Source organism: Typopeltis vanoorti, chromosome 14 (genome assembly GCF_054136105.1).
Source record: "Typopeltis vanoorti isolate ZY-2024b chromosome 14, IOZ_Tvanoo_1.0, whole genome shotgun sequence".
Classification (NCBI taxonomy): Eukaryota; Metazoa; Arthropoda; class Arachnida; order Uropygi; family Thelyphonidae; genus Typopeltis; species Typopeltis vanoorti.
Window position 1 is genome coordinate 28,398,332 of NC_143562.1, and position 26,768 is coordinate 28,425,099.

General features: G+C 34.3%; 1 protein-coding gene across 1 annotated transcript in view; it reads right to left on the reverse strand.

The window, feature by feature from the left end:
• The window catches only part of LOC150099330 (ER degradation-enhancing alpha-mannosidase-like protein 2), a 146,053-nt gene that overhangs the window by 20,636 nt on the left and 98,649 nt on the right, over positions 1–26,768 (reverse strand). Inside the window, exons 5-6 of the mRNA XM_090403720.1 lie at positions 20,770–20,911; positions 762–886 (exon numbers count right to left, since the gene is read on the reverse strand). Of these exons, the coding sequence (XP_090259846.1) occupies positions 762–886; positions 20,770–20,911 (267 nt within the window). The remainder of the gene's footprint in view (positions 1–761; positions 887–20,769; positions 20,912–26,768) is intronic.

The window sequence follows — 26,768 nt, forward strand, 5'->3', positions numbered from 1 at the left end:
TTTTTTTAATAATGATTGAAAAAATTTTTTAAACAAAATGAAAAAAAAAAAAAATCCTGCTATCACATAATATTATGCCATACAAATCTGCTGAAATTATTATTTTCTATGCTGAATAATTCCAAATGAGAATAGAACCAAAATCATATTTTAACTGTTAGTAAACAGAAATAAGATGATACTCAAAATCAATGTTTTCAGTAAACATTTGACATCAAGCACAGTATAAACAAAAGTTAACTGAAAAGTAATTTATAAGTTAAAATGATTATTTTTTTATTTGTCATTAATCACATTCCTACAGAGTTGATGAATGAGGGTGTTTTGTGTGCGAGAAGTAAAGATCCACTGAGAACCTTTGATTTTAAAAGTTCTTAGAATATGGATCTTTGTTTCCCACACACACAAAATATCTAGTCGGATGGTAACAGGCAGAGGAATCCATGTGATCTTTAAGTGCCAACAAATACTAAACATGTCTGGGTGGTAAGAGAGAGTGAGAGAGACAACTAGCAAAATTTTTACTTTCTCGAAGTAAAATAAGTAATTGATTTTACTGTTTAATATAAAAAGAACAGGCAATTTGAATTTCTGTAATTTGTACTTTATACACTTTCTTAATTTGCTAATGTTTATAAAAATTTCAATAAAAATTTGGATATATTCCTTTTTTTTGTTATTAATGGTTATCATCCTTGGTAGCTTTTAAGAGCCCTTCTTAGAAGAAAATATGCAAATATATATAGATTTTCTATGCTTACCAAGAGTCCAGGCCAATAAGCCTCCAAAGATTGGAAAACTGGCATTGTCACTTGTCCACTACCCATACTGACCCATAAATACCAGTCATCTCTTTCCATATATTTTGCTATAACTTTATAGTATCCTAGACAAAGAAAAAGAAGAAAAAAATCTTAATTTCAAAGTGAAACGATGTTGGAATGAGAGCAACTATCATATTTGCCACATTCAGAACCAATTCCATGTCTGTGAAATTACAGATAATCCTCAACTTATGGTTTCCATTCCAATGACCCTATCATCAGTTGATATGATCATAAGTCAGAAATCACTACACACAGATTTTTAACAATTACCATGCCTGAATGCTAAAATGCATAGGTCTGTTTTGTTATATTTTCAAAAAATTATACTCTTCGTTTATAGTGAAATCATGCAACATAGAAATTATAATATAAAATTACTGTACCATATACTGTAATAAATAACAAAATATTTCATTTTGTATGTAAATGAAACTGCTACAAAATGATAGCCAATATGTCATTAATAGACTGATATCATAACAATAACAAACATAACAGCCTTGTGGAAGAATGTCAAGCCGATGTTATCAAATGGGGGACTGAGGTCATCATTAGATTTTACAACCAAACATTAGGGAAGTCAAATAAGTCAAGAACAGCCTATAGAGTTGGAAATTAATTATAATTGTGCGACAGTGACATATCACTGTCAAGCACCTCTATGGAACTAAGTTAAATTAAGAAATTCCCCACAATAAACTGCAACTGAAATTAATTTGAATTATATTCAGAAAGACCTTTCCTGACATATATTAAGCATGTATTTGCTTAATATATGTCAGGAAAGGTCTGGTACAAAATATGGTACAAAAATCAAACTGATGGATGTTTTTGATATTAGACTAAATAATATTTTTGATATTAGACTAAATAATATTTTCATTAATAAAGCCATTATGATTAGCACAAAACTTTGTGACTTTTCTTATAAAATAAATTAAAATTTTGCAATTTTAAGTTTTTGAATATGTCATCTTGTGTACATACTTAAAGGCTATATACCACTAAATAAAAAATTTTGTGAGTAGTTTCCTGTCAACAATGTTCATTCCAATTGTTCTATTATTTGACTAGCTGATTTTATAAGCTCTAACAATATGATATTTCCTGAACCTTTTCCTACAATCTTTCTTCACACCTTTTTTGCAAATTGTTGATCTCCATTATATTTAAATAGCATTTAGATTAGCTCTACTTATACATTAGGTAGACCTGGGAGATAACAAGGTTTAAGTGAAAAGAACTTGCATACCTTCACTATACGAATGCCATAAAGGTGTGCCTATATATTATAACATAGAATAAAAGCCAAAAGGCTTTCGTATAGTGAAGGTATGCAAGTTCTTTTCACTTAAACCTAGTTATCTTCCAGGTCTACCTACTCACTGATGAGACCTCAAAAAAGGTTGAAACCAGTCTGGGTAGTGACCTCTCCTCATAATGTAATTACAATATTACATCCCCTAGGGGCTGTGTTTTTACATTATGAGAAAATATCAAGGATAGTGAGGGAGCTTGCTCCACCTTTGATACGAGTTGCCTTGGTGTTGTACTACCAAGTGGTTACTTACACTTGGATTTGCCAATAGTTTTTCGGTATGAAACTCATGGATCTTAGTTCGAGTTCTTAGAGTTTCGCTAACTGACAGATAAACATCAAAGGATTTCTATCCCCTTCATTAGCTAAACTTTTGTTTAACTATTTATACACATTGGGAAGAATTTGGTAAGAAAATAAGTATCAGGAAGGCTGCAAAAATGTTCTGAAGGCTATTGATAAGCTTAGAAGGAGTACTATAAAAGGAATAAGAAATCATAAAAGTAACATGAAAACTGAAGATAAAGATATTTTAGATGGTTTGAATAATTATTTAGAAAGATTGCTAAATTAAACAAACGGCGACAACATGGTGGTTTAAAAAACATTCAACAGGAGTATATATCAGTACTTGAAGTAAAAATACCATCAAAAATCTGAAATATGGAAAAGCAGCTGGAGTATATGATATTAGACGAGAAATGCTTAAATATGATGATATAAAAGTTTTAGAGTAGATTCTGCATAATTCAGAAGACCTGATAATAGGGTCAAATTTCAGATGACTGGAGTAGAAATCTGATAGTACCTATCCGAAACTGAATGTGAGAATTACAGAAGAATTTCCTTAATGAGTATTTAAGTAAGATTATACAAGCATACTTGAGAAGAAGCCAAGAACAGCTATGAAAGAGAAACTACAACAGCAAGCTGGTTTCAGGTCAGATAGAGGTTGTAAGGTTCAGATTTTCATTTTGATACAAATAGTTAAGATATCATGGAAATATAAAAAAAGATCTGCATTTGTAAATCAGGAAAAGACATGGGACAAGATGCCAAGAGAAAAAAATGTTCAAAATGCTACAATTATTTGGTGTAAACAGGATAATACATCAAGCAATACATAGTATATATTTTATTACAAGTCAATCTGAAGGAGGTACCAGAAGAAACTTTTGATGTAAAATCAGACAAAGGTTCATCCTATCTCCACCACATGGATCATATTATGAAGGAAAGTGGCATTAAGGCTGATATTAAAATTGGATGTTAATATCAACATTTTATTTCAAGCTAATCATATTATGCTCATAAATAAACCCTGTTCAAATATGCAAATTAGTTAACTAAGCTGAAACAAACTTGGCATAAAAATCAGCAAAAAAATAGACTATGGAAACAGGTAGGAACACTGAAAACATCAGCTTATCCTGAATGGAGAACCATAGAATAAGTAAAACATTTTTAGCTATTTAGACAAAAATTTTAGTAAAGAGGACATATCAATATGGAAACAGAATTAGAAAGGCAGCTGCTGGTATAGTAGAAAGTCAAGTGAATAAATTTATTGGGAATAAAAGAGAAATCAGTCAAAACACTGAAGTAGCTGCATACAACACACAGAGTTCAAAATCAATTTTAACTTCAGAGCTATTAGGGAAGCAAACAGACGGCATCAATGATGACAGAATCATATTCAAAATAAAGATATTAGGAGGGAGCATGAAACTGTTAGCATTCAGGAGTGTATATGTGTGAACAGAGGTAATTTTAGGTAGTATGGTCACTTAACAGAATGAGAAGGGTTAACAAACAGGTCTTTAATGCCAGAATGTCAGGAAAATACCCAGAAGAAGAAGAAGAGCAAGATTTAGATGGACTGATGCAGTTAGGAGTGCCTTAAAAGAATGAAACTAGGAATAGAATGAAAATAGGAAGTTAGTAAACTTTTCATGTAGTTACCTTCAAATAGTCTCATTCTCACTTCTACAAAACTAACATTTCTAGTCCTTTCCTTCACGCTTACATTGTGATCAGCATATATCATGAAAAATTATGGAAACAACTACTGCATTACAGTAAAACTTTAATATAAACCAAAATAAACACTTGACATTTCAACCTTAACATTAAGGTCATCATCTGGAGTACACACATATATACAAAGAATTAAGCTGCACTACAATCTACATGGTATGTTAAAGTTACTGATCAACAGAAATTATTGGCTTGACCTCTGGTGTAAGAAAAAAAAACTTACATCAAAGCAAGAATCCTGTTATTATTCTCTATTAGGTTACAAAATTAAATTAAAATGGAGAGCAACATTATATACATATAAATTACAACAAATCAGTATGCATAGTGGCCTAAAAGCTGAAAATTGCTTAGACTCCTAAAGTCAGGAAAACTGGAAAACTAAGTGAGCTGAATGTATGCCATCCAAATTTTTTGGATTTTTATGTCACCATTATTGTTAAGATTAAGGTGGTTAATCAAACATTTTCACATACTTCTTTAAATTTCCATTCATACCAAGTTTTTGTATGATGTAAAGAACAAACAATTTTCCAATCAATTTAGTGTAGGGTGTTAATAGTGTGATCTGAGAGGCCTGCTTCTCCAAAATGTTTTTTTTTTTTTTTTCCAGATAGGAACTGTGCGTCCAGTTTTCCCAATATAAGGTAAGTTACAGGTGCAATAAACTCTAGGATGTGCCAATGGGGGGGGGGGGGTTCCTTAGAGGAGTTGAATATGTTTTTTTAATTTTAAAGGTGGTTTGAAAGTGGCATTAAGATTATAATGGTATAGAATTCTATTCATTTTTTCTGATGATCCTTTAATGTATGGGATAGCTATGGTTTTACTGTAATCTATAATATTTTTGGATGAAGTTTTAAGAAGAATTTTATTAATAGTGTTTTTGCTATAGCCATTATTTGTAAATGTATTGCTAATAATTTTTAATTCTTGGTTAAGAGCTTGTTCATTAGAGCAAATTGTTATAGCTCTGTTTCTGAGTGTTAATGACTCCAAATTTTTGCGAAGGGTGGTGATATGAGTTAGCATGTATATATTGGCTGGTATGTGTAGGCTTGCAGTAAACAGTGAAGGATAGACTGCCTGTGGGAGGACGTGCGACCAGTGCATCCAGGAAAGGAAGCGAGTTCTAATTTTCTATTTCAATTGCAAATTGTATACACTCATGTTGTTTGTTCAGGTGGCTAAGGAATATGTTTAACATTTTGTGGCTGTGTGGCCAGATAACAAAAACTTTGTCAACATATCTAAGCCAAACTGTGGGTTTTAAAGTAAAAGAATCTAGAGCACACTGCTCAAAAGCTTCCATATAAAAGTTAGCAATGGGGGGGGGGGGGAATGGTGACGAGCCCATGGCCATACCTTCTTTTTGTAGGTAAAAATTATTTTGCCACACAAAGTAACCAGAATATAGTACGTGGACAAAGAGGGCCATAATTTGGGTGGAAATTTGTTCTGTAGGAGAAGAATCGTGTCACTGATTGGGACATTTGTGAAAAAGGCAGAAATGTCAAAACTGACTAATAAATCATCTTTGCCAAGTGCTATGTTTATGAAGTGTTATGTGTTCTTTATATGGAATGGGGAAACCTACCAACTCCTTGAGTGGTGACGCTAATTTCTTGGCTAGATGATAATTAGAGTTGTGTATTCCTTCAACTATTGACCGAAACAGAACGTCGTTTGTGTATCTTGGGAACACCATATATCCTGGAAGAATGGGCATAATGGGGTATTAGTTTTTTAACTGTGTCTGATGGCCAAAAAATGACAGACTTAAGTAGTTTCACAGTTTTTTCTTTATCCTGGAGACTAGTTGATTCATCTGATGAACATAAGTTGATCCGTCAAGGACGACCGTGGCATTACCTTTGTCCAATTTTGTTATATCTTGATTATTTTAATGACTTGATTGCTGCTAGTTCTGTTTTTGTAAGATTGCTACATATAGTTTTCTTTTTTTATTCAAAACATTGCTGGTTTCTAAACAAATTTTATCAGCTATGTTATTTGGAAGAGACTTAAAACCTCTTTATATGTGGTATATAACATCCAATTTATTAACAGCATGCTAATCTTTAACAACACACACAATATACAACACTAAAATATTTAAACAGTACTAACTGAAATAAAAATACAAAACATGCTTAAATTGAACTCATATCTTTGCCTGACTGCTTTATTTAATTGTGCCTGATTCTTATGCACAGATAATATCACATTTTAATCATTGTCCAAAATCAAATTTGTGGCATCCAGTGAAATTCTCAAACTCAGCTACTAGAAAACTTGAAAATGAATTCATATTTATTAAATATCCCCCCCCCCCCTTTCAATCTAAGTTTGTAAATATAGCATGTATATATGGCTCTTATTTAAAAATAAAAAAAAAAAAAAGTTAAGGTCATAACCAACTGATAAAATACATAAAAGTAGTAAACTTAATTTATTCTCTCTCTCTGTACAAATGAATACCTCTTGAGAGAGGTGAACTGATTAAATTATTTTCTTCACATTCAACTCACAAAGAAGAAAGTGGGTATGATTATTGCACACTAAGACATGTATCAGAAAAAAAAAGTTAAATTAAATTAAATAAATAAAAAAACATGCATTTGACTTCCTGAATTTTTTTTCAAATGAGACAAAACTGATGTTGCTATTATTCATAACCAGTTCTAAAACATCATATGACCAATTATGATAGAAGAGCCAGAAAACTCATGTTAATGGAAGTTTTTCCACTTGGTTATACTATAAATTAAAGATGCCATATAATTTCTTGGCATCTTGGTTTAATCCTTTATCCAAGTGTAAGCAAACAAAGTTTGCACATGAACTATTTTCAGGACTAGGGCAACTCGTATAAAGTGGTATATAAGGCAAGTGATGTGAAGTCATTAGCTTCTTTAAAAAAGTTGCCCTAGTCCTGAAAATACTTGAGGAACAAATTTTGTTTGCTTACACTTGGATAAAGGATTAAACCATGAATATAATTTCTTGGCATCTTTAATTTAAGCTCATGTTAAATAACTTGATCTTTAATGGTAAAATTTTTTGCATAAGTGTTATATATATTTATGTATTCCCATCCACAAAAACTTATTTCATAAACCAACAGTACATTCATAACACGCGTAAGAATATTTTTTATTATTATTATTAATTTTATGTATAATTTTTACATAGTCTGGAAATCCTCTAGAGACTAAATACTGAACTCTTTAAAGCCACTTCAGGCCTCCAATAGGCAAGGCACTGGTCTCACTCTGGGCACCAATGAAATTAATATCTCACCTAAAGACAATCATAAACATCCATGCCCACAGTGGGATCTGAACCTGCAGTTTGCTGGTTGGACAGCAGATACACTAACTACTCAGCCAGCCAGATGGCAAATAAATACCCACACACAGTATATAAGTATATACAGTACAGTATATAAGTGTGTGTGTATATACACAATTAAATAAACAAATTAGGAAAAGTTAGCAGATTGATCTTCATTGACGGAGATAAATATAGATCATCTATTTAAATTTAGACAATGCAGTAACATTTCACAAGTTACCTTACAAAAATATTCCATAACAAATCTACTCTTATGTAGGATTGTTCATATTCAACCGGATGCTGTGCTTATTAGAAATGGCCTTTGATGTCACTGTTAGCCAGATAATTAAGCTTAATAATCTTAATGACAATATATCTGAAGTACATCCCCAAGATAGAAACATATGTTCCGTTAAGGCCTCTGGTTGATTGTATTGTTTGTCCTAGTTATAAGTTACCTAAGTATTTGCCAAATTTAGTTTCTACTTCCATAGGAAAATCTTCTTCATATTAAGAACACTTTGGACTTTAAAACAACAAAATCTGTGATCTCCATTTGAGTATCCTCTGATGTTATGATCAGTTTAGAAAATGTGTCACCTTTCACCAACATTTATTTGTCAGATAAATGATTTTTCATCTGAATGCTGTTCAACTTTTTTTTTTCATTTACTCTGGATATTTTACCTTTCAAAATAAATTGTCAAAATTGTTGTTATGGATGCATCACAATCAAGAGTGTTGCATGCACAAATAGCCAGGGAGAACTTATGGTAAAGAAGTTTGTAATGCCTGATATGATATAAAATTCAACTTCACAAACTTCTAGATACACAGCAGGACCTATTAAATACATCAGGGCTGCCAAAAAACATGACCTGCAGTGCGATTTTATGCCTGTGGGTTTTGATTTTCATGAGCGAAAAAATAAAATAATTTGAACCGAATGCATATTAGATATTTTAATTGTCATTAATCAATAATCTCAATGTTGGGTATTTTATTTGGCATTTTTACATCACTATATACCTACGTGTTTTTCAAATATCAGATCTGTCAAAGAAGTGTTTTCTTGCACTGTTTTGTTCTAACGCACATGCTCCCAGGGAACGTGAACATGTGATTAGTGCACAATTAGTGTTGTTCGTTTGTTCAGCTATTGAGGTTGTGTCACTGCTGCTCACTAAATTACTAGATACACATTGGATGAGGCCCTCGGATAAATCTTTTTTTTTTTTTTTTAATGCAGCCCTCAGTTTACCTAATGTTGAGCGACTCTGATGTACATGGTACAGAATTTTTTTTTCAAGTTAATTATTTTTTTCCATTTATAATTTTTATTTTCATCTGTATATCAATTTTGATGCATTTTGCACTCTACCACACAAACAAAAATATTATAAAATTGTATGAATACAAATACACAGCAGGACTGTGTTCAATATATAGGAAAGTGCACACATGCATTGTTGCAGAGGCTGTCTGCCTTGCAGACAAATGCTGTTAGGTGGTGTAGAAGTTATATATATATATATATATATATATATATATATATATAGTAAAATTTTTATAATTTAAAATTTTTTTCATAGCCCTTTCAGGATAACTTGCAAGTCAGAGACTGCCTATATATAAAAGGGTCACTTAAGGATCCAAGCTAGATAACTGGGAGGTGACTTCCATGTAGCCTTTTAAAGAAATGTTAAGAACTAACCAAAGCTTCTAATCTAATGTCCAATCCTCACTTTCATGTGACACACCTTATATATCTGCCTGAATACGGAATGAACAAGTTCGTACTTACACTATATGGGTTTAGACAACCGAACTGTATTCTTTATTGACTTAAACTAAATAACAATGAGTGTACAAACAAGATGAAAATTAAATTTGCCAAGAAATTATATTCTTGTTTAATCCTTCATCCAAATGTAAACAAAGTTTGCAGATGAAGAATCTTTATAACTAAGCTACTTGTATACAGAGGCCAATGACTTCACAATAACTGCCTTAGTATTCCATAATATAAAAGCAAACATTATTTTGGGTATGTATAATGCTATGCATCATAGGAAGGACAACTATTCAGGCCAGTTTTGACATTTGAGATATATTGAAGTCCAGTAATTTATCTGTCCAAAAACTCTAAGTGATCTACAAAATCACTCTCAATCTTAGTGAGTGACTCTAAAGAATCACCACTAAACTCATCACTCCTCGTCTGAATTGCTTCAGGATAGGAAACTTAGCAGTGGTTCCATCAAGTAGCAAACAAAAACCAGCTACCAAACAGAACCTCTCTACTCCCCAGGAAGCAAGCAAACCCAAGGACAAACATTAATAAGCATCATCCGTGGAAGCTAGACCCCAGAAGAGATACCAAGGAACTTGGAACTTTTTTTGGGTGATGGACTGAGTCCTTGACTCTTCATCCCTTCATCTGAATTTTAGTTTGTGGGTTAATTACCGGCTCTTTGTGAGCATCCTATGCCATATCAGCTTTCTCTTGCAATGAAGGATTTTGGTTTTCTGTGTTTGAAGCGATCTGAGGGCTTGTAGTCTGCTGCCTGTTGAATTAGCTGATTTGGGTGATTATCTGAGAATTTTTCTGCAATGTCTATTATGTAGATCTCAATATCTAGAAGGTTGCCTTCTCGGTTGGAGGTTTCTGATGAACCAAGGGGCATTAAATGCCATTCTTAGACATTTATTCTGGATCATTTGTAGTCTTTGGATGTTTCGTTTAGTCGTATGTCCTCGGTGGGGGGGTGAGGCATAAGTTAGTTGAGGTCTTATCACCGATTTGTAGAGGAGAACCTTGTTGTTTATGTTTAGGAAGCTGTTCCATTCAAGAGCAGGTAAAGCTGTGCTATAGTCTGATTAACTTTAGTGGAGATACTCTTTATGTGTGTCTTGAAGTTTAGGCATTTATCAAGCTGAACTCCTAGATATTTGGTTGAGTTGTGCCAAGGGATAATTTTTCCAAACATTTGCATGGTTGTGTTCAGATCCGCTTTATGTCTGGTGAACAGCACTGCGGAGCTTTTCCCTGGGTTGATTGATACACGCCATTTGCTATACCAATTCTCTAATATGCTGATTGCTATCTGCAGCTTGTTTATGGCCAGTTGCAGATGGAGTGACCTGGCTATGATAATTGTCTCATTGGCATAGAGGGCGGTGACGGATGAGGATAACTTGGGGAGATCTGCCATGTATAAGTAAAAGAGTAAGGGAGATAGCAAAGAGCCTTGAGGGACTCCAGCCATAATTCTTCTTGCTTCTTGCAGTAGATCTGACTCCATTAATTTTTATTCTGAATTGTCTATTGCTCAGATATGATTTAGTGAGTAAAACTAGTGGTAATGGGAATCCTGCCTGATGTAGTTTGAAAATTAGACCATAATGTCAAATTCTATCAAATGCTTAGTTATGTCCAGGAAGACTGCACCTGAGTGTTGGCGCCATTCATAACCTTGGGTGATGTATTCACCAACTCTGTAAATTTGAAGCGTTGTGGAGTGATGTTTCCTAAAGCTGAATTGCTCATCTTGTATGACATAGTTGTTGTCTGCCTCTTGAATCCATGCGAGTATAGCTCGTTCGGCTATCTTACCTATGCATGATAGGAGGATGATCAGTCAATTCTGAGGAATATAGGTATTTTTTCCAGTTTTTGGAATTAGGAAGACATCTGTGAGAGATATCAAGGTTGGAATAATACAGAAGTCATATTTCCCATATGCAAGTAGTTAAAAGGTGTCACACCTTATTGTGAAAATACTCTGGATTAGAAGTAATTATAGAGAGTCTTTTCACTTGGCTATAAACTAAATTGCCAAGAAATTATATTCTTGTTTAATTCCTTATCCAAGTGTAAGCAAGAAAATTTGTGTATGTGCTTTATTTGCTTACACTTGGATAAAGGGATTAAATAAGAATTTCTTGGTAAGTTTAATTTAGTTTGTAACTAAGTGAAAAACAACTTTCTACAAGATGATAAGTCATGAAAGATGGAGCATCATCCATCTTTCATGACTTAAACAGTCCATCCCCCACTGTTTTCATGAGCGAATCAGGGCAAACAGCAAAAAATCAGCTGCTGGAACAAATTCAAGCTCTCACCAACATCATCAGCATTCAGGTTGACTGACAAACATAAGTATTAATAATAAAAAAATTAGAACCGGCAGAAGAATTAGAAAAGTACCACATCAACATAACTGATGTTATTGAAACAAAAGAAACAGGTGAGATCCTTCTAAATATTCTCAATGCAGCTTGGAGGATTTTCAAAAACTGTCTAGTAGATGCAATGTCTAAATGTATTCCAAGGGTGAGAAGGTTAAATAAGGTAGGTGTGAGATGGATGAATAAAGAGATTAAGCACGCAATACAGAGAAAAAAAGGCATTGTGGAGGCAGCATAAGAGAAGTGGAAATAACCAATTCCATGAAGTCTACAAAGACCAGGCAAGGAGGGTGACTTGGTTGGTGAGGGAAGCTAAAGAGAGTTATGAACAGCAGTTAGCTAATGAAGCATAAAAGAATCCTATGGAGTTCTTTCGACATGTAGCCAGCAAAAGAAAGAATGATTATGGAAGGATGACACTGATTGGAGAAAATGGTATAAAGACAGCTGTTGAGGAAAGTGTGGTGGAGATACTTAATGAGCAGTTCATAAAGGTTTTTCAATCTTGTGAATGTGACTTCATGGAGAGATTGAGAGCAATTAATGATGGGGAAGAGAGACTGACTGTAAGTGAGCAAGAGGTGTATGGGGAGTTGAGTAAACTAGATGTTAATAAGGCTGTGGGACTTCATAATATATCACCATGTATACTGAAGGAATGTGCCAGGGAGTTGACACCTGCCTTGACATATTTTTTTAATACGAGTCGTCTTGCACTCGGTCAAGTTCCTAAGGAGTGGAAGGAGGCAAGATTGTGCCACTTCATAAAGGAGGTGATCGAACTCAAGCATCAAACTATAGGCCTATCTGTGTGTCAGATATTGTGGTTAAGTTGTTGGAGAAGCTTGTGAGAACTAGGATCCAGAGTTGGGTTGACTGCAATGATATTATCTTTGATGGACAGCATGGATTTGCTAAAGGGAGATCATGTTTTAGTAATCTACTTACTTATTACAATAAAGTGACTGCTTCCTTGGACAGAGGAGAAGGATACACAGTAATATACTTGGACTTTTAACTTATCATGAACCTCATGATAAGTTAACAGTCAAACTAGAGCAGATGGGGTTGGAGACTAGCTATCTGATAGGTATCAACAAGTTGTGTATGGGGGAGCAATATCAAGGAAAGGGAAAGTCACTAGTGGAGTGCCTCAGGGGCTCTGTTTTAGGGCCATTACTGTTTAACTTGTATATTAATGATATTGGTGAAGATTTGGATGGAAATATTCAGTTGTTTGCAGATGATGCAAAGTTGGGACGAGCTATGAAGAATAGTGAAGATGTAGTGGCCTTACAAGAAGACTTGAATAAATTGAGTGATTGGGCACGGAAATGGGGATGTGAGTTCAATGTTGCAAAATGTAAGGTTTTAAAATTTGGAAAACAAAGATGGGATGCAGAATTTATGCTTGGTGAAAATATATTGTTGGAGGTAGAGGAAATAAGAGATCTGGGGGTGATAGTGGATAAGGATCTAAAATTTAGGGGACACATCGCCAAAATTGTGAAGATGACACAAAGGCTTCTGGGAATGATGCGGAGGACACTGACGTGTAGAAGTAGGGAGATTCTTATTCCGTTGTATAAGTTGTATAACGCTTTGATTAGGCCGCACATAGACTACTGTGCCCAGATTTGGTCACCGGGTTTTCAGTTAATATATCATTACACCAATATTTCACCTAGGCATCTTCATGGGCACAAAGGCAACTGTACATAGGCAAAATGATAAGATAGCAACAACAGACTGAGTATGAATGGTGGGATCCTACAGTTTGAACTGTAGGATCCCACCTACAGTTCAGAAGGATGAAGAGATGTTGGAAAGAGTCCAAAGGCAATTGACTAAGGTAGTTTCTGACCTCTGGAATGTGGAGTATGAGGAAAGATTGAGATGTAATTTGCCGAGTCTGGTGGACAGGAGGAAGAGGGGAGATATGATAGAGACCTACAAGTTTGTAAGGGGTTGTTATAGGATCAATGGTGGAGAAGTTCTACAGAGAATAGTTGGGGATCAGGGGAGAACCAGAGGTCATCCCTGAAAACTGTATAAAGAGGGTGTGAGTAGGGGAGTGAGAGGCAGGTTTTTTTTGTGCAGAGTTGTGAATGATTGGAATGCCTTGCCTGAGAGTGTGGTGTCTGCAAGGAGTTTGAATGTGTTCAAGGCATGATATAATGAGCTCTATGTATGTGTGTGTGTGAGAGAGATAAAGGGACCTCCCAGATGAGTCTTTGACTCTATGAGGTCTTGTGGGGTGGGGGTAATAATAATAACAACTACAAGATGTTACCGTCAGGCAATGATGATCAGGGAAAGACAGGAATAGCCATTATTTTTCAACGCCGAACATAAAGATTCTTGATTGGTGGGCAATATGAAGTGAGTGATGATTTTTATTTTCAACACCAAACATGAAGATTCTTGATTGGCAGGCAATGTCGAGTAAATGATGATGGAAAATATCAAAATGGGGGAACTAGACAATGAGACTTATTGTTGCCTATGGTCAAACAGAAGGTTCTATTAACAAACAAGTGGAGGAATTTTTTGACTCATTAGAGAAGGCAGCTGATATAAAGAAAAAAGAAAATTTGGCCCTCATTGGAGATCTAAACAGTAATATTGTTAGGCACTTAAATTTCAATGTATTTCATCTAATGTAACATGGGCACATTTAGGAAGAGAAGAATTCGGTTAACTACATTCAAAACATGAATCATGTAGTGTGTGTTTCACACATGAAAGGCTGCAAGACCGATAGCACATTAGTGGACAAGAGGAATAAAAGAAAGGAGGAATCTGTTCACATTTTGCTTAAACAGCTGACGGTTGTAATCTTTGGGGAAGGCACAATGGGGGAGGGGAGACTGTTCCAAAGGACAGAAATAGATGGAATGAAAAGAAGAGGCAGTGAAGTTGGTTCAATCATTAACAAGATGGACTGTAAAAGGGTGTCGGTGTTAGTTAACAGTGGCATACATCTGGCAAGGTGAGAAGTGGTAATTTGTAATTGTCAGATGGTAGAAAAGAAAGCTTCTGAGCTGGTTTGAAGGAAATGTATAGATTGTACTTGCAAATAATCCATGCTATTTGTTCAAATATACCTTTATGGTAAGGTATAGAAATTCTTTTCGCATCAGAGTGTAGTCTGGCTAAGGAATGATGGATGATAAATGTCAATAATTTTCTGGATGGTAGTTTCATTATAATCATTAGTAAAAGAGTGATTTTTATCTTATTTGAATTATGTAACATAAGAGAAAAAGAAGAGTAGATTGAACAAGCTCTATATGTAAGACTTCCTATAAACAATAGGAAGATTAATAGATATATCTGCAAGTAAAAGAAGACTTTCTATAAACAGAAAATCCAATACTATCTATAGGGTTATGGATTATTAAGGTATCCACAAAAAGGAAGCCTGTTATATGATTCACATTCAATAGTGAATGGATATAGAAGCATGAGGAGTTTATTTGATCCAGATGCAGTAATTCTGTCTCTGAATGGGATCAAACAACAAAGATATCATCAATGAAATGAAACTAGATACAAAGTTGAGGGAAAATAGTACAAAAGAGTTGACTTCTAGACGTTCCATAAAATAATCAGTCAAATCTGTTGAGATAGGACTGCCATCACTGTTCCCTCGACCTTGTATCTGGCTATGCAACCGAGACACAAGCTAGTAAGCATATTCTACGTGACTTATCTTGTGATTCATGTGCTGAATATAGTTAACTGATCTTCTATTCCCTCTCTGAAATTCTGGTAGATAGGCTTATATGTTTACTATTCATTACTATTATTGTTCAGGAAATAATAACATATACTAAATATTAATTATAACAACTTCAATTAATACTTTCCTATATTTCAGCAACGTTACATTGCCATCATCAGAGATCACAAAACATGCAGGCACTACACTGGGTAAATGAGGCTGAAAGAAAGCAACCAAAGTCAGGCCTAGAATCCTAAATGGCACCTTAGTGGGTTAAATTGGATGTCTTGGCTGTTGGGTGAAGATTTGAGGAAGCACTCATCCTCAGATCTTCGGATCAACAGCCAAGACCACCCAATTTAGTCCACTAGGGGTTAACAATTTAGGTTGTCTCTGAAAATGCCTCCACATTTACCGTGGATTACATATATTGGAGTTTAATAAATTCTATATTTTTTCTACACTTATGTTAACCTTGCAAGTGTATAACAATATACCTGCTACACATGTCTCTTTAGGAACATGTATACTAGACATACCCCAATTAAACAGCAGAGCAGGAAATGAATACCAGATAAACAGAAATGTGTTGGAAAAGTTTGGAGAAAAGGGCAAGACTATTAACAATGATAAATACTTTTATTCGGCATGCAGACTTCAGTACACACAGATAAACACTAACACCATGTACACAAATATACATGGAAGAAGAAACAAGGAATAAGCAAAGTCTATGTTATTCTGAAAAGCAATATCTTCATGCTGGATCAGAACATAAGAATGCACAAGGGGAGGGGTCTGAAATGGAATCGATCACCATTTAGTTGAGAACAATAAAATTGAATATCATGCTGAAAAGTAAAATATGTAAGAAAGTTTAAACAGAATCAAAGTTGAGTGGCTTTTTCAGGTGAATTGTAGAATTTAAGTATACAAATATTACTAGAAGAAAAATGAAAACTTTTGAAAACAATAATCAAACTGTGGCGACACCTTGGTAGACTGGAAAAAAAAATGATTCAGCCAGAGAGACATTTGGTGAAGTTGTCTCCAAAAATATTAAGATAAAAACTCCATTGTGGACTCTAGATGTGAAAGACACAGTCCTAGAAAAGAAGAAAGCATATCAAAAGTTCCTGGTAAATAAGTTGGCAGATATCCTAAGAGAATATAGAGAAAAATGCTGGGAAACAAAGCAGTGTGAAAAAGTAACTAAACACAGAATACAGAATATAAATATGAGATGTGAAGGTTGCAAAATGTCCTGGAGGCTATTGAAAATGCTTATGAATAGAGGAAAGTAGTAAAAGAAATCCAAGATGGCAAAGGTTACATGAAAGCTCAACATAGATATCCTGGATGTTTGGAATAATTATTTTTGAAGACTGTTAAATGAAGTAAGAAGTGACAGAACAATGGTAGAAAATATTCAACGGAAATGCAATCAGGAGTATATCAATACTTGAGGTTGAAAAACTACCAGAAACCTGAAATGTAGGAAGGCAGCTGGAGTACATAATATTCAACCAGAAATGCTCTAGTATGGATGTATAAAAGTTTTACAATGGCTGTACTGCATATTCAGAAGACATGGTTAGAAGGGCAAATTCCAGATGACTCAATTAATTCAAATAAAATTGAATGCAAGCATTTCAGAGCAATTTCCCTACTGAGTGTGCCAGGAGAAAAATTCTTGAAGAGAAACATGAAAAAGAACAAGCTATAGTTCAGACCAAAGAAGGATTTGCCAGGATCAGATTTTCACTTTAAGACAGTTGAGAACTCATCGGAATATAACAAGGATTCGTATTCAAGTGTTGTGGATCTGGAAAAGGAATATGACAAAAGTCCAAGAGAAGGTGTTAAAAATTACAATATGGTGTAAATGGGACACTGTAGAGTATGATAGAGACTGTGCATATTTGAGTTGTAAGTCAGCAGTTAGAAGTGAAGGAAGTGTAGAAGATGGTGTGATGTTAAAATCAAGTATGAGACAAAGTTGCACACAATCTCCAGTTTTATCCATCATCTGTATGATCACATTATGAAGGAAAATGGCATTAAACTTGAAATAAAATAGATGTTAATCTCAGCTTTTTACTTTACATTATGCAGATGATCTACCTTCTTAAATGAATCAAGTACAAGTTTGCAGGATTCATAAACTAAACTGATTAACTGCTGGAACAAATGCGGCATGAACATCAGCAATAAAAAAAAAAAAAAACTATGAAAACAAGCACCTAGACCATATGTTCCCAAATTGGGCAGTACCTCCCCCCAGTGGACGCTGAAGCCTTCTAGGGGAGCTATAGTGGGATCAGAAGCATTTGGGGGGCGTTCAAGCGGTCGGTGGTTCTTTATAGAAGAAATTAATAATATATATTTAAAAATTAATTATTTTCGTGATTTTGCGATTAGATAATCATTTAAAATTTAAATATTGAATTTTAATTCATCTTATGCCCGTCTTACACGATCAATTTTTTTTTTCAATTTTCTATTTCAATTATTTAATCATTTGAAAATTTACCATGTCAGATAGAAATAGATGTCAATTTTCTATGTCAAAGAGAAAATTAAACGTGTCATACAGGATAGTTTAACTTCTATTTTTTATGTACTTAAAAAGTTTATTCATTTTTTGCTATTGTAAAAATTGATCGTGCCATACAGGCTTTAGTCTATCCATGCAGCAGACGAGTTTTAACTAGTAGTATGTCGGTCAACTATTACGTAGGTAATTCACTCAATTCAGCATGTTTTGACAGGAATATGGGTGCATGCAGTGACTTGTTCAAAGCACAAGTACGATGATATCGCAAACAATTCAATGCATGCAAGTCGATTCAGGCTAGATTTCAAATCTATAAATACCAGTGGTTTAGGAATAAGTTTCATTATTTTTTGTGTGCTTTGCCAACAATCATCAGTCGAAAGTGTGATAGATAAGTGGAGTCATACAAAGTGTAAATGAAATCTTTTATTTTGCGAATATTTTTGCAAATTTTATTACTACATTATGTCTGAATATAAGAAGAAATGTCGACAGCACAGTATTGAGTATTTGAAATATGGTTTTATTCAGTCTCAAATATTTGAAATATGGTTTTATTCAAACTGTTATAATGGGGGCGTTACAAAATTTATGTCTTGCAAAGTGGGCGGTGGCCCGAAAAAGTTTTGCAACCTATGACCTAGACCAATATTTCAACGATATTCTGAATGTTGTACTGAACAAGTACAACATTTTGGCTATTTAGACATAATTTTTAGTAAAGATGCTATCAAAGCTGGTATGGTGGGACATCAACTGAAGAAATTCATATGGAAGAAGAGAGAAATTTGTCAGAGCACTAAACTAGCATAATACAAGACAGTGTTCAAGCTAGTTTTAAACTTATGGATCTGACATCTGGGTTAGAAGTAAAACAGTTGATCAAATACAGAGTAAAAAGGCATCAATGAAGATATTAGGAAGGAGCTTGACATTGTTAGCATTCAGGAATAGAACCAATTTCAGGTGGTATCGTTATCTAAACAGAATGGGAGAGGAAAGATTTCCACAGTAGGTGTACTGCCAGGATGGCAGGAAAAAGTCCTGAGGAAGATCAAGCTATAGGTCGATTGATCCAGTAAGAAGAGCCTTAGAAGATTAAAATATAGGATTTCAATCTTCTAAGGATTCTATGAGGGTGGTCTGAAAAGTTCTCAGCCTAACAATGATAAAACAAATTTAGAATTTCAAAATTATTTTTATTGTTCAACATAATCTCCCTTAAGACTAATACATTTATTCTAGCGATGCTCCAGCGCCATTATCCTGTCCCTGTAGTGGTTCTCAGTAAGATCTACAAAATACCTGTCAAGCTGCAATCACCTCTTGATTTGAAGAAAAATGCTGACCAGTAAGGAAGAGTTTCAGTTTTGGGAAGAGATAGAAGTCAGAGGAAGCCAAATCTGGTGAAATAGGGTGGATGTTCCAACAATTCATAGTGAAGATCCCTTAATTCTCCGATTGCCAAACACCTTTGTGGGCAGGTGCATTGTCCTGATGAAAGATGATTTTTTTCTTCTGCAAACCTGGTCTTTTCTCACAAATTTTTTCATCTAGTCTGGTCAAAAGATCAGAATAATATTCCCCGGTTATTGTTTTACCCTTTTCAAGATAATTAATAAACAAAATGCCTTTAGCATCCCAAAGCACCGATGCCATGACCTTTCCTGCTGATGGAACCGACTTTGTCTTCTTTGGTAACTGAACAACTGGCTTCTATACACTGTTTTGACTACTCTTTGGATTCTGGTGTGTAATGGTGAATCCAAGTCTCATCCATAGTAATAAATCGGCACACAAAATAAGTTTTATTCTTGTTAAAATGCTCCAAGCACTGTTCAGAGATTTTCATGCGAGTGCGTTTTTGATCTGCTGTGAGCAAGTGCAGCACCCATCTTGTGCAAAGCTTTTTCATTTGCAATTCTTCATGCAAAATATATCCTATAAGTTCTTTTGAAATGCCTAAAGTCTCGTCGGTCATCCAATACCATATCGTGCACTTCATCAATGATTTCTAGTAGTATTACACTTTTTGGACATCCTTCATGTGGATCATCTTCAAGGCTGGTACAGCCATGTTTAAACTCGGCAACCCATTTCTTAATTTTTGTAAACAAAAGAGAAGAGTGCCCATAAATTTTTATGAACTTCAAATGAATTTTTTTTGGCAAAGGGTTTACAAACCTTCTTTGTAAAAGGTTTATGAACCTTCTTTTACAAAGAATTTTATAACCACACGATACTCAATTTTATCCATTTCAAGGGATACAGACAACACTTTCACTTCAGACAGTTGTATAAAACAAACTACTTGATAGAATGACTTGCAATTTCACATGGATGCTTATGACAGATGTACCAACTTGGGGGGGGGGGAATCATGCCAACAGTGTTGCCATCTGTGGTTGTTGAGACTGAGAACTTTTCAGACCACCCTCATATATTACTACTAACTTGATGATGATGATATATATGATTAAGAATTTGTTATCTATTTTTACCTTATTGTAGATATCATTGTGGTGTTTTTTTAGAATATTTCTATTATTTGCATATTATGCTGTTCCATTTCTGCACTGAGCAAGTCTTTGACACTTAGGCAAAAATATTACCATTAAAATCATTTAAGGTTAGTTTTCCCATTTCTTGTATTTTTTGATGGTATGCCAATTCACATTTTTCCAGTTTTAAAACAGTTATGAACCAGCTGTTAAAGGGTCGTTATTAATTAACCATAGCTTTAGTACGAATATTTTAGCCTACTACAATATACCTTTGAACATCTCCATGAGTTCAGGCCGCTGTAAAAGTATTGCACCTTTAACGAGATATTCATAATATGAATCAATGCCAGCACCTATGCCAGCATCCAAAGCTGTCCACTTTCCATCTTGAACATTAATATGATTTCCTACCTAAATATAAAATGCAAGTGTCATTATAAACCAATTTTAAATAATTTAAATATAATATAAAAAGCATTCATCCTTAAACAACTTAACAACTTAAGATCTCCAATTCTGATATCAGGTTTAATGCTTTCTTCACAATGGGAACGATGTAGGTGATGAATAACAGCGAAGATGGTATGTAGTGTTTTTTTTTACATTTCAGTTTTCATCGCACCTTCCTTCCTGTACAATTCTAACTAATAAACTAAAATTTAAATGCCGATATAGTGTTCGGTTTATACCATACAAGTATAGTGTTTAAAACAGCATTTCTCTTGGCATTTTGTCATATGCGTTTTCCAGATTTACCAAACTTAGATATTTTTGTTGTACTCCCATGATTTCTCAGCCATTGGTCTTAAAGTGGAAATCTGATTCTGACAACTCCTATTTTGCCTAAAACCTTCTTGTTCTTCTCCAATTTTCTGTTTCACCATTTTTCTCAGCCTCAAGTATGCTTGCATAATTCTTACCTGAAACACTCAGTAGGGAAATTCCTCTATAATCTCAATTCAATTGTACATTCCTTTTAATAAAAAGAAAAGTACAATGAGTATAATGAGAGCTGTGCACCAATCATCTGGATTTTGACAATGCCTCTAACTATGCAGCACACATATTTGAGCATAGCATTTCAGATCAAATAGCATATCTATTTCAGCAGTGTTTCCACATTTTAGGTATGTCTTTGATGGCTTTTTTCTATCCAAGTATTGATATGTACTTTTAAATGCATTCCTTGTGAATATTTTCCATCATTCTGTGACTTTTTCACAACAATCTTTCAGAGTAATTAGTCTTCTTGAGGCCTCATTGACCATGTTCTTAAAATCTTAAGAATAGCATTATGAAAGAATAAGATGAAAATGTGAAGAAGCTGTTAGCAAATGCAGTCTGGGTTTGAAGAAAGTATAAGTACAGTTAAAGAAATGTAGAAGCACCAATCAGGAATTGGTAGTCAATGTTAAGTTAGTTGAAGCAGATGATATTATAAATAAATCTAGTAGAAGTCTGAAGTATTGTTTAACTAAATTTAATAACAGTGATAACAAATTTGGTATAAAAATCAGCAATAAAAAGACAATGAAATGGGAACATTTAAAACATTAGATGTCGTGACTGAGAAACCTAGACCCAAAACATTTCAGCTATTTAGATCAATGTTTTGTAAAGATAGCATATAAAATATGGAAATAACAGAATAAGCACAACTGATAGGATAGGAAAGGGAAGCAATAAATGTATACAGGATAAGAAAGAAATTAGTCAAATACTAAACTAGCTTTATACAAGATGTTCAAACTAGCATTAACTAATGTACGTACAAAACATTTAATCAAAGACTGAGGATCATACATACAAGAGTTCTGAGAAAAATTAGGGGAATGAACACTGATGGCACCTGTTGTAGAATCATACTAAATTAAGATATTGGGAACAAACTTTTACATTCTGGCATTCAAGAAAGTGTGAGGATAGTAAATATAGTTGGTATGGTCACTTGAATAGAATGGAAAAGTGAAAAGTTAGCAAAGCAGGTGTCTGAAGTAAGAATGGCAGAAAACAACACAGGATAATCAACCAACGAAGATCTAGGTGTATTGAAGCATAATAATAATTTTAGTTTAATCCTTTATCCAAGTGTGTGCAAACAAAGTTTGTGCCTGAAAGTATCTTCAGGACTGGGATAAAGTGGTACAACACCGGGCGACTCCTTGCAAAGGTGGAGCAAGCTACCAACACTCCTATCTCAGTATCTCTCATAATGCAAAACACATCTCCTTGCAGATATGTATAATGTTATGCATTAATGGAAGGGCCACTACCCAGACTAGTTTCGACCTTTATTGAGGTCTCTTCAGTGGGAGCTAGGCCCAAGTGGAGATACCAGGGCAGAAGCATTAGCAAGGTCATCTCCTCCTACAGGAGCTGCCAAACGGTGTGCCACCTTTTTATTAAATTACTCTGGATTTAGAGAAAGATGTTGAAAGTTTATTTTTCACTTGGTCAGACTATAATAATTTTAGTTTAATCCTTTATCCAAGTGTGTACAAACAAAGTTTGCACTTGATTACCCCAGTCCTGAAGATACTTTCAGGTGCAAACTTTGTTTGCACACACTTGGATAAAGGATTAAACTAAAATTATTATAGTCTGACCAACTGAAAAATAAACTTTCAACATGTATTGAAGCAGTTAGAAGTGCCACAGAAGAACCAAATATAAGATCTGATTGAAGTACTGATAGAATACTGTTAAATCTGGAATGAAAGGTTTAATTTATTATTAAGCATTTCATTCAGGATTTAACTAAGATGCCAAAATTCCCCAAAAGAAATGCTTGTACATAGGTGTAAGTGATTTTGTAAATAATGTAATAATACTTTCTTAATGAAATTTTGTATGTGTTATATTGTAAACTGTCCTGTAAATAATAGACAAGAATCATAAAAGTCTTTGTAAAGGTTACATTGGAACAAGAAAGTTAGAGCAAAGTTCACATTAGTTTAATCGGCTTATAGACATAATCCCAGGCAGCCGCGATGCGAAGTCCGAGGTATGTGCAAGGCACCCACATGGGAGACATATCGGAGAGAAGATAGCACAGAGTGCAAAAAGCTTAGGTACCATCAGCAATCGGTGACATAGTAGGGAGAGCAGCGGTGAGTGTTATAAAAGATTTGGCAGCACGAGCTCGGGGCTATTTTCTTGGTTTGTGCCTCTCTCCCCTTGGTTTTGGGTTCAGGTAGAAGTCGTTCGTCCAGACGGGAAAAATGATGGTCAATGACGGCCATGCAGTCAGGTAGTGGTCTGGTCCAGGCATAGCAGCAGCACAGCTAAACAGCCAGTGAAGACCGCAGCTTTATGCAGAACCACGTGCACCCATCTTTCAGAGTAGTATCGCAATCATCGGCACTAAATTGATTTGTGAATGTAATCGCTAGTTGGTAAAATTGGAGGACAACAGGTAGCAGATCGAGGAAACTAGCCAAGAGGAGTCAGCAAAGATTAATCGAGAGGAAATTCCTGCTTAGTCAACTTGGTCGGTAACATAAAACCTTTTTTTTTTGTCCATTGAACTGTGAACAGAGCTAGGAAGAGTTAATGTGCTAATTAATAAGTGATAGGACTTGCTAATATATGACAGGACTCTAGTACTTTAACCTGTGGTAAATTGTTGTAATTCTAGAAGTATATTGTGACAGATATTGTCCTTGAATCATTTTCGGTGTGTTATAATCTAATCTTTGGATATTGAGTAGTTATTCACTTGCATAGCTGTGATAAGTGAACGAGAATAGGACAGCTTGATTTTCTGATGTCTTTTAGTGTAACGCTTTAATTGTAATTGCAGGTGTAGACTTCTGTGGCTAATTGGTTCAAAAGACATATTTTGGTGATTACACCACATTTTTTATTATTCAGTTATACAATATAATGAAATAATAGTTCCCAACAAGTTTTGTAAATCGTAGGATTTACATCTTCATGGGTAAATAGTATAACTTAAAGTTTAAACAAGAGAAATTATTAAATACAAATCATAACCATCTGGCTATTCATAAACTCAAATAACAGAATGCAGATATAAAACGTTATTGATGTTGAACACTACTGGACGATGTCATGTGTTCTTGTTCTCGTTCATACGGTCCGAGCTCAAATTGAGGTAGATTTTTTATTAGAGCTGACCTCACTTGATGGAAAATTAAACCTTGATTTTTATTGCATTGGGTTGGATTTTTTCAGCATATTAGCAGCTTCTTTAAATTTTCTTATGTAGCAGTTGTTTTCTATGTATGACATCACTGTTTTTTGCCAGAGTACATCGTGTCCAGTGGAAGTGGTATGGAAAGCAAGACGTTTTTTGTTCACTTTTGTATTGTACGTCTTTTTGGTGTTCAGCCATGCGTATTTCTCCAGATCTTCCTATCTGTCCTACGTATGTTCTACGCTATATAGACAATATTTTCATCATAAGGAATGGAACAACAGATGAGCTTAGCAATTTTAAAGATTATCTCAACGATTTGCACAACACCATAAAATTCACTTTAGAACAAGAAGAAAATAGAAAACTTCCTTTTCTAGATATTCTATTAGAAGTTAATGAAGAAAATAAACTCTCCTTCTCAGTATATAGGAAGCCGACCAACACAGGAAGATTTCTAAATGCAGCCTCACACCACCATCCTTCACAAAAAATAAGCTTAATTAAAACTCTTCGAGACACAGCACACAAGAAAGATGTAATGAAGAACTAAAATACTTAACACAAATCCTCCAACAGAATGGGTATGAAACAAAAACCATCAAGAGAATCCTTAAAATGCCTCCAACTAACAACACAATAAAACAGAATTACAAAAACGCAATCTCACTTCCTTATATCAAAAATGTTACAGATAAGCTAGCCAAATTAATGAACAAACGCAACATAAAAGTAACCTTCCTTCCTATGGAAAAAATTTCAAGATTCCCACATCCACCAAAACCACCTCATCATCCTCTTAAAAAACCAGGAGTCTACAAAATCCATTGCTCTTGCAGGATTTGCTATGTAGGACAGACAGGAAGATCTGGAGAAATACGCATGGCTGAACACCAAAAATACATACAATACAAAAGAGAACAAAAAAAGGGTCTTGCTTTCCATATCACTTCCACTGGACACGACGTACTCTGGTAAAAAACAATGATGTCATACATAGAAAACAACTGCTACAAAAGAAAATTTAAAGAAGCTGCTAATATGCTGAAAAACCCAACCCAATGCAATAAAAATCAAGGTTTAATTCTCCATCAAGTGTGGTCAGCTCTAAATAAAATATCTACCTCAATCTGAGCTCGGACCGTATGAACGAGAATAAGAACACGTGACATCGTCCAGTATTGTTCAACGTCAATAACGTTTTATATCTGCATTCTGTTATTTGAGTTTATGAATAGCCAGATGGTTATGATTTGTATTTATTAATTTCTCTTGTTTAAACTTTAAGTTATACTATTTACCCATGAAGATGTAAATTCTACGATTTACGAAACTTGTCAGGAACTATTATTTCATTATATTGTATAACTGAATAATAAAAAATGTGGTGTAATCACCAAAATATGTCTTTTGCTTTAATTGTAATAAGACCTTGTCTGATAGATTAGTGTTACCTGCAGGAACAAAATTTTTGTTTAGAATAACTTTGATTACTATGTACAATACCTTAGAATGAATAAACATTCTTGTTTTCTTTAACGACGTAAATTGCATGATTTCTCAAACCAATGCACCGCTTGCTTAAATCAGAAGCTGTATAAAAAAAAAAAAATTTGAAGCACACGGTTATGACTGCTAATTGAAGAAAGTAATTTAAGGGCTTATTGATTACTAGATTCCAAGATCATGTGACAATCTACGTGTTAACTCTCTGACAAGGAGATTTCTCTTGTATAGGAATTAAGATGGCGCAGCTTCAAAAAATAAATTTTTCATAATTCTGAGAAGTTAACTCCAGAATTGCAACGAAGGAAAATTAGCCCTAAACTAAGACATTCTCTTTGTTTGTAAGATTTGCACACATGAACAATTGGAATGATAGGCCACTGAAGGAATAGGTTTTAGCTAAGATACAATACTAAGTAAATGGATGAGAGATAATATCATAACAAGTGTATAATAAGATAGTAATTAAGATAATAAAACATAAAATAAATAAATAAATATACACTTAAGAGAAATAAAAGATATAAATACTACATGTGCCACTGGTTTCCTGTCACAGATGAATAAAAAAAAAAAAAATCAGATCCATTGCTTTTCTATCCT